This window comes from Medicago sativa, chromosome 3 (genome assembly GCF_051527215.1).
Source record: "Medicago sativa cultivar Bolivia chromosome 3, Bolivia_mono, whole genome shotgun sequence".
Taxonomy (NCBI): domain Eukaryota; kingdom Viridiplantae; phylum Streptophyta; class Magnoliopsida; order Fabales; family Fabaceae; genus Medicago; species Medicago sativa.
This window is the reverse complement of record NC_140751.1, coordinates 87,703,636-87,712,755: the sequence shown is the minus strand read 5'-3', so window position 1 is coordinate 87,712,755 and position 9,120 is coordinate 87,703,636. Positions and strand designations below refer to the sequence as shown.

Below are 9,120 nucleotides of genomic sequence, written 5' to 3'. Positions count from 1 at the left end.
ATAAAATTGACCACGGAATACGTCCAAAATAAATAACCAGACTCATACTCTGAGCTTTCCTATCATTTCAAACATATAGAATATTGATATTGAAATATCAATCTAGCTGAAGCTGCAATATAACTTTTTAATTTGAAAATTTTCATCACATTGAATCAAATGGCTAAAACCATTCAGTGCATTATTTAATCACTGAATAATTCAATGAAAACAGAGTAACTAAGAAGCATAACGCACATCAACGCCAATAATTTAACGAACTGAGCTTAAAAACAAGCAGTAATTTAACTAAGAACCTTAAAACATATAAGAACAATAATTAAGAAGATATTCCAATAGAGAAAACCAAAATAACCAAAAATTCCAAACTCAACAAGCAAATGTAAAAGATGTCTAAGTAATCGCCAGAAAACAGTAACCAATCCAAGACCAACAGAAACTTGAATTAAACTACAAAAAGATATGCTTATTTTGAGCATCACCATCTATTCTTCAGTTACCACCGATCCCTTCTCACTAACATAAATACCATCAAGAAACTTCCTGATATCCTTCTTCTTAACATGGCATTTCTGTTCCAAAAACGCAACAACAACATTCAGAAACATAAACAAAGAGCAAAATGTACAAAAATAAAGCATGTTCATGGACCATGTTAAGGGGTGTACCTGGTTAATAAGTGCACATGACCTAGAAACAAGCTCAATGTCATTTCCATCCAAAACAACCTCATCCTTCACCTTCTCAGATCGAACAATTGAAACTCCATCAAGCAAATCTACTTTCCTCACCTAATACAACATTATTCGATTCAATACCACAGATTCACAAACTAGTAAATCACAAATAACTAAACCAGATAACCAAATAAATTAGACATTATCTCATTTTTAATTACCAAAATAAAAAAATTAACTCATTTTTAATCAACAGATAAAAGATTAACTCGTTTTTTAATCACAAAAAAACATTAGCACTAATAAAAATTAATGTTTAACGTAAGTAATATATGAAAATTATTACAAAATGATCTAATTACAGATTATAAATTAGATTAAAACTAGGGTTATCAAGTCTAAAATTGCATAAGATCACAAATTAAAGTGAAACTAAGGTTATTTAACCTAAAATTGAAGAAATTAAAGATAAAAATAATGATTACGAAAAAAAATTGAATACCTTCTTTTCTCCAAGAAAGTTTCGGATCTCAATCGACTTGTTGTCATTGGTGATGCTAGCGTTGATGGGGAAATGAGCATACACAAACCTCATCTTGTAGCGGAAACCCTTGGTGACACCAGTGATGAGATTCTCAACGTGGCTGAGAGCAGTTCTGATGGCGGCGGAGGTTTTCCTGGAACCGAACCAGGCATCGATCTTGAGCTTCTTCTTGCCTTCTTCATCGGTGATGAGATCAAAATCGAGGTTGAGATGCTTGAAATCACGAACAAGCTTCCCGCGAGGTCCTTCGACTTCGATGACCTTAGCATTAACCTTGATGCTAACGCCGTCAGGGATGTTCATGGTTTCGGAGGAGAGGATGGTCTTCATTTTTTGATACTGTGGAAATCTCACACACTCTACGGCGTTTCTGTGTTTGCAGCACTCTCCGGAATGAAATGCCAAAACCCTAGATGAATATATAGTGTCGTTTTGTTCACCTGGTCTTGTTCGGGTTTTGGGCTTGTAGTAGGTTTAGCCCAATAATCACTTTTTTACCTTTTCCTTGAGAAATATATATTTATAATCAGTTGCTATCTATAGTCTCCATTTACTTACGACGCATCCTTCCTTTTCACTTTTGAAATTAATTTATATATACGATGGGTGTCTACATTTTTTACATATGAATCTAATAATATGTTGTTACATCTACTAATAAGGTTCTTTCAAAAAAAACCTACTAATAAGGTATAACGTGTCAGTGGATGCATGTGTAAAAGTTGTGTATATGGTGTTTTTGAGTTTAATTTGTATACACAATTATTTTTTGAAGCATTTGTATACACAATTAGTATACAAAAAATTTACACATGCATCTAATAATATGTTGTCACATCAATTAATAAAATATGACACGTTATTAGATACATGTTAAAAATATTGTATATTAATGGTGTTTTTGAATTTAATTCAAAAATTATTTTGTGACGTGAGTGCGTATCTTAATTTCTCCATTTTTTTATAAGAACTTTGTTATTATTTTGAGTGTATAATGGATATGCAATCACGTTGTAAAATAGTTTTACACTTCTGTCTCATAAGAAACCAACATGTTATCGTGTATGCATGCTTTATAATTCACCTTTTAAAACAACCACCAAATGTTTCATTTTTATTGAACCTTAGTGCAAAACAAGTGCAAAACAACCTTACACTAATGGTATAGTCCTTTTTTCTAATATTTTTTGTTATACATTAGTGTTAAAACGGACACCTACATGTTTGTCTATTCATTTTACTATTGTGCTTAATCTATATGTATATATAAAAAGGATATATGATTTTGGGTTGATTTTTTATCTTCCAATCATATCCTTCTTTTAATTTATTTCAATCACAATTTTATCTTTTGTATTGGTTGATTCGAATATATTTCAACCCAACAAATGGACTCAATTGATCAATCTTGGACTCGAGTTGGATCCTTAAGAGGGTTTTAAGTTGATAGATTTAGAGTTAACAAGTGTCTAATCGTGAATCGAAGGAACGTCGAGTTTTAGAATAACATAAAAAAGGAAAAACAAAGGCACAAGTGTGCGAAAAGGGAAAACTATATATTATAAGTGAGTTTCATACATCGTTTTTTAATGTTGTCGGTAAGAGTAGTATTCATGTGAGGACGCATGTGTTTCTAACAGGTGTAGTTTTGTCAAACAAAAATGAACTCCTTTGCATGGAATTTTAGTTTACAATTTATAAAAAAAATAAATCAACTACTACAATTCATGTAAGCCAAGTGTCTTCTGACTTCTAAAAACTTCTTTCCTAAGTTTCTTCTTTTAAAATTTAAATATTTGATGCTCTCGGATGAATGTGAGTTGACTTGAGGCTTCTTAGACACTTTTCTTCTTCTCACATTCAAATTTGAATGAATAACGACTAACTTTAGGCTTTTTGACACTCTTCTTCTCGCAGTTTTCAGAGGTGGTATTTTTTACTTCTTTCGAGTATTTATGGTGGTTTACTTTGGCCTTAGAAGTATTTTGGTATTGAACTTCCTTCGTTTGGCTCGAAAACCGAGTGATATTTTTTGCTCAAAATATAATTTTAAAATCTGTATGTCGCAATAATATTATTATTTCATTTTTTATCAAAAAATAGTTAAATTTCATTATAGTAGGAACAATATATGTTAAATCTTCATTTGATAGTGGCATGTTCAAAAAAAAAATTAACAAAATACGATGAAATAAACATAGAATTAAGAACAATAGAAAAGCGAAAAGACGAACACCTTAGTGTCCGCCATAACACTAACTGTATATAGAAAAATATATCGATTTTGGCACATACTATGATCAAATACTTTTTGTAAATAAGATAAAAATAAGCTCTTTTAATAGTGTCAAATTTTATTCTTGATGCAATGTTGTAGTTCGCATTATAAAAAAAAAGTTCAATATTATATAAAATAGATTAAATTAAAGGTAAATTTGGGATATCAATGTCATCTCAAAATGGGATATTCCTTTTATGTATTGATGTAGATGGAGGGAAAAAGTCAAAGAATAATAATGTAATCTATTTATTTCGGACCGTGGTACCAATAAGATTGATTATATCGGAAGAGTTAAACTTTCACAATGTGGCAAACCAAGATTTGAATCCTCACCAAATGAGGTATTAAACTTTTAAAGTTAGTAGTTGTTTGGTTTTTAAGAAGCTCCAAATAGTGGTTTTAGTCAATCGTGCTTCTAGGTAGCGATGTATCGCAGAAACAAAGATACCATCAATCTTTTTTTTTTTTTGACAAAAACATACCATCAATCTTATGCAAGACATGTCACACACTAAATAGTAAATGTTGATATATCTTATAACTGTATAAAAAAATAGATATCGCTTTCATCATGATTTGAACATCGATTCGCCACATTTTAGAATCCAAACTCTTATCAAAGAATGAAAGTTAGCTTAAGTGTTACGATCAAGTAGCGCATGTGTAGCTACAAATGATCAGCCAAAGCCGAGCAGTGTTAGGGGTCAAAGGTGGTCGAGACCGGCGCCAAATAAGTATAAGTGTAATATTTACGTGGCTATTTCTTCATCTCTTAATAAGGTAGGGATTTGTATGCACGTAAGAGATGGTGGAGGATGCTTTGTGCTCGTTAAGACTGTCTAGTTCTCTCCTTGTTGTTTAGCGGAGGTGGTGGAAGCCATGAGATTACATAATGCATTACATTGGATGAAAGATTTTCATCTTGATAATTTGGATTTCGTTCTTTATTTAAAGAAAGGTTGTTGACTATTGTAGTACATGCAACAATGACATTAATGATTTGGTTGTATCGTGAATGTTTTAACCGTTGTTTCAATATAGCTTTCAAAACTCTTATGTCAAGTTTAACTCGAGTTAAGTTAATGGAGTCGCTCACACTTTAATGATGATAACCTTATTTTATGCTAGCTTTCATTTATGTATTTTTGTACCTTGATTTCAATGAAATGCAAGTTTGTTCCCTTTAAAAAAGAGTCCAACTCTTGGAGTAGACTTGATAATACACCTATCAATTTTATATGGTAGTATTAAAAAAAAATAGCAATTTTACACGAATAAAATAAAAATTAAAAAAAGGAGTAAAGAGTCAAAATGTGTTAGTTATGCGAAATAATCGCATGAAGAATCCGTTGAGCAGTTAAGTGCGGCGATGAAAAGCTATTTATAAAATCGAAAAAAGCAATGACGTGTTTCTAACTCCAATTCTGAAAGGGGACAACCGTTTCCTATTATCGTTCTTTTGGTCTCCAATCAATAATCAACAATCACCGAGGGAGGCAACGTTCAACTCCCTCCCTCCCTCCCTCCGCCCCTCTCTTCTTTTCAATTCTAAATTCATCACAAAAACCTGTTCAATTCCTTTCTGCTACTTTGCATAAAGCAAAATTAAATTAATAAAAAATATGAAATCATTATAAGCAAGCACCACTATATAAAGGGACACGTTTTTCAAGAGGGTTTTTGCTTTTGGAGGAATTACGCAAGCAAATATATAATAACATTGTTTATGTTTATGATCATAATTGATTATTGTTGTATCATATATAGAGGGACATTATCATTGGTGGGTTTTGAACGTAGAATGAGAACGGGTAAGTGGGCAAAAAGCATGGGAAGGATTTCAAGGATTGGAAGTTTTGCAATTGCTTCTTCCTTAAACGATACTAATCCACCACAACCTTGCATTACTTGCACCACTTTTAACATTCTTGCTCCTATTTACAAACGCATCAATGATGAGGTTTTTCTTCTTTCTTCTTCTTTTTCTTTCCTTTGTTTTGTTGTTTTTGTTTGTAAGAATAACCTCAAATATTTGTGATGATTGAAAACAGGACCCAACTTGTCGAGAGAGTGACTATAGAGCATATTGGTTGGCAAGGAATCATAGGATATTAGATTGGCTTTTGAATGAAAAGTCTTCTATTATTTGTCTTCAGGTTTGTGTCTGCTTATTTGTTTTGATTAAGGTTTTTCATGTTGTGTTCTACATTTCTATTATTGGCCAAGGGTGAAGGCTAATGTGTTGAATTTGTGAAGGAGTTTTGGGTAGGAAATGAAGAGCTCGTTAATTTGTATGAAAAGAGACTTGGAGATGCTGGTTATGTTAGTTTCAAACTTGGAAGGACGAACAACCGTGGAGATGGTATGCGCGTTCTTCCTCAATTTTGCTAAAATATCCCTTTGGTTGTCACAAATTCATCATTCTGTCATCATATTTTTCACGCCGGACGTTATGGATTTGTAATAATGTATTAAATTGGGCAAAGGGGGACACCATATAACATGTTTAAAAAATATTTACTGAGGGAAGCCATTTAGAATTGTTTTTACTGAGGAAAAATGCTTTTAGAGTTTAGGCAGCCAATGTAACCCTTGACATATAACAACCAGAATTACATTTTCCAAAAGCATGCTTTTGTTTAGGAATTGCTAGTTGAAAAGTTATGTATGCAAATTCTGATATAGTGTTATCCTTGGGTTACATAACAGGTCTTTTAATAGCAGTGCAAACGGAATACTTTAACATTTTCAATTATAAGGAGTTGCACTTCAACGATATTGGTGATCGTGTAGCTCAACTGTTACATGTTGAACTAGTCTTTCCATTTTCAAAATGGCGAAACGGTGAAATTAGGCAGGAAATTCTTATTGTTAACACCCACCTTCTATTTCCTCACGATGCAACGCTATCTCTTGTACGATTGAAACAGGTATCAAAATATTTAAATGTGGTATACAGGCATTTTTTAATGACCAGGCTTAGCTTAAAATTTCATCTTGTTGCAGGTCTATAAGATACTTCAATATGTAGAATCTTATCAAAATGACTTCCAACTCAAGCCAATGCCAATCATGCTATGCGGGTAATTCAACTCGATATGGACTACCGTGTACTTATTTTTCTTAATACTATTGAACAATGATTTATTTATAACAGTTTATTTCTCAGTGACTGGAATGGAAGCAAGCGTGGACATGTTTACAAATTCCTGAGGTCCCAGGGTTTTGTATCGTCTTACGATACTGCACATCAATACACTGATGCAGATGCTGACAAGGTCATTATTTAGCATTTTCTTTAGAATTTTTCATCTGGACAATGTGTCAATCCAATCATCTATACTTATTCTATATAATGTCGATGCAGTGGGTTAGTCACCGCAATCATCGGGGAAATATATGTGCTGTTGATTTTATTTGGCTTCTAAATCCTGACAAATATCGAAAATTACTAAAAGCAAGTTGGAGTGAAGCAGTATTTGGCATGTTCAAGGTAAATCGTATAACATTTGATCATAGACTTATTTATACCATCTTCGTTATGACTTTTACATGTCTATAAGGTTAGGCCACATGTGTTTCCTATACTACTGTGAACCGTCTACAATGATGTCCACTATGGTGCAATCTTTAGTTTCGTGGAACGAAATCGACGTTGACAAAAATTTCTCTATTTTTTCAGGATCTAGTGAGACGAGCTTCACTGACAGAAAGTGATGCATTCGCATTTCTAAGGGCCGAGAATGAAGATTGTATTACGTATTCTGGTTTCTGTGAAGCACTTCGACAGGTTTGTTGCAGTATTAACTGTGCGATTAGCACGCTAAAAGACCATTTAACGCACATGCTTATCTGAAAAATCCATGTGTTTATAAAGGTTTTTTTTTTTTTCAATTCTTTGCAGCTCAATTTAATTGGTCATTCTCATGAGTTGAGTGAGGAAGAGATAAAGGAGTTGTGGGTCCAAGCTGACATAGATGGAAATGGTGTTCTTGACTATAAAGAATTTCTGGTAAAGTATTTCACTTGAAATTATATTAACAACAATCTATCATACAGCCTTTCAAAAAAAAACAATCTATCATACAAGAAAAGATTCTGAATTTTGAATTATATTTTTCCTCAGAAAAATTATATCTACGCAATCAATGACTAGAGGCTTAGTGTAACTATGAAATTGAGTGCTTATCTCTACAAGGCATATGCAGTGCACAAAACATGTCACATGTAATTGGTCTACACGATCATCATTATTACAGTTTCCATTTAACTAGACATAAACTGCATGTGAATAAAAAAATTCTATCATTTCTAATTTATAGAATTTGCTACTGGCATTTGCCATTTAATCATGAGTGACCTAACAAGAACAATTTAATATGTCTATGCATGGTTTAAAAATTGTCATTCAGTGGTGTAAAATTTGTATAGAGTGGATTTTTTGTTTCTTTTGAGCAATGGCCTGCAAGACAAGCTTGTCTGCTATTATTCATAGCTTGTTTGTTAAATCATGGTCTTGAAATTACGTGGTTGCAGCAGCAAATATGGATTTCAACTGTTTTAGATCAAAGAGACGACAACAAGAATAAGGAGCAGGAAGATGGTTCAAATGACGTTCAAGAACAAACAATTGGTTTTAGTGTAAAAAATGCAGTTTTGTTCCCTCCTGAGGTGGAGAAAGGTAGATGGCCGGAAGACTACTCCCTTTCTGATCATGCTCGACTTACTGTTGTGTTTTCACCGATAAGAATGCCGTGCTCCCAGATGATTTGCTGACACAATGCTTTTTGGTGCTCTAGCTTAGGAGTTAATTAGAATCATAACTTGTGTACATAGATATCACATCACATGAAAGGGTGAAACAGTGGAATGAGTCAGGAAAGATACACTACAAGAGTTATTTTCTTGGGAGATTTTAAACACTCTGTGATTACTGCATTATGTTGTTGATGACATTTGCAGTGAGCAACACTCTGGCCCAAAAAAGAAAAGATTTGTATATATAGTTGTTTTGTTGTTATAGGTTTCTTAGGCATCAATCCTTTTTGTAGCATGGTATGATGCACCTCTAGCTAGAGCTTCTTTGAATAGATCAGAGTTCAGACATGTTGTATATCTTGTAACATATTTGCTCTTGATAGAGTATGCAAATTCAAATTGTATAAAGTTAAATTAAATAGTTTCTCATATATAATGCTAAGTGATAGCTATGTTATGCAATGAAATCATATTCTGTCTTAAGGTCCAAAAACAGAAAACAGAACTTCAAAAGAAAAGAAAAAAAATCACAAGAAATATAAATTAAATATGGTAAAGATTATACATTTATCACATCAATGCTAAAAGTACTTGACACTGACGTGTATTCTCGTTAATCTTAATGTAGCTATACTTCGAAGTAACGAAAACAATACCTGCGCAGCAATAGACTGTCATTAAAATTAACTTAAAGCCAACAGTTACAAAAGTTTGTTTCATTTTCTTGTGAAATTGAAACTTTTTGATCAAATTGTGGGTTAGTCTAACTGTCGCTTTTAACAGACTCTTGGCTAAGAGCAATGACTACTAATCCATACATTTTTAAGACTGGGAAGTACAAAATTCTAAGAATTGCAAGT

The 9,120-nt window shown here is 32.7% G+C and overlaps 2 protein-coding genes across 5 annotated transcripts; one reads left to right on the top strand and one right to left on the bottom strand.

Annotated features, from left to right (window-relative positions):
- Positions 1 to 283: 283 nt before the first annotated feature.
- LOC146941490 (large ribosomal subunit protein uL6) lies at positions 284 to 1,611 on the bottom strand. Its single transcript, XM_085755284.1, has 3 exons — positions 1,180 to 1,611; positions 669 to 791; positions 284 to 572 (listed from the first exon to the last, which is right to left on the bottom strand). Exons 1-3 carry the CDS (start codon positions 1,549 to 1,551, stop codon positions 486 to 488), a joined length of 582 nt encoding a protein of 193 aa, XP_085611410.1. The 5' UTR covers positions 1,552 to 1,611; the 3' UTR covers positions 284 to 485.
- A 3,282-nt stretch (positions 1,612 to 4,893) lies between these two features.
- LOC146941489 (putative calcium-binding protein At1g02270) lies at positions 4,894 to 8,696 on the top strand. Of its 4 annotated transcripts, none has more exons than XM_085755279.1 (10): positions 4,894 to 5,462; positions 5,554 to 5,658; positions 5,759 to 5,864; positions 6,212 to 6,432; positions 6,509 to 6,585; positions 6,660 to 6,780; positions 6,870 to 6,995; positions 7,185 to 7,292; positions 7,407 to 7,514; positions 8,042 to 8,696. In XM_085755279.1, the coding sequence occupies exons 1-10, from the start codon at positions 5,229 to 5,231 to the stop codon at positions 8,276 to 8,278; spliced, it is 1,443 nt and encodes a 480-aa protein (XP_085611405.1). In that variant the 5' UTR covers positions 4,894 to 5,228; the 3' UTR covers positions 8,279 to 8,696. The 4 variants fall into 4 exon arrangements, with proteins under 4 accessions (XP_085611405.1, XP_085611407.1, XP_085611404.1 ...); XM_085755281.1 differs by having other exon boundaries at positions 4,895 to 5,462; positions 6,672 to 6,780; XM_085755278.1 differs by having other exon boundaries at positions 4,897 to 5,462; positions 8,039 to 8,696.
- Positions 8,697 to 9,120: the final 424 nt, after the last annotated feature.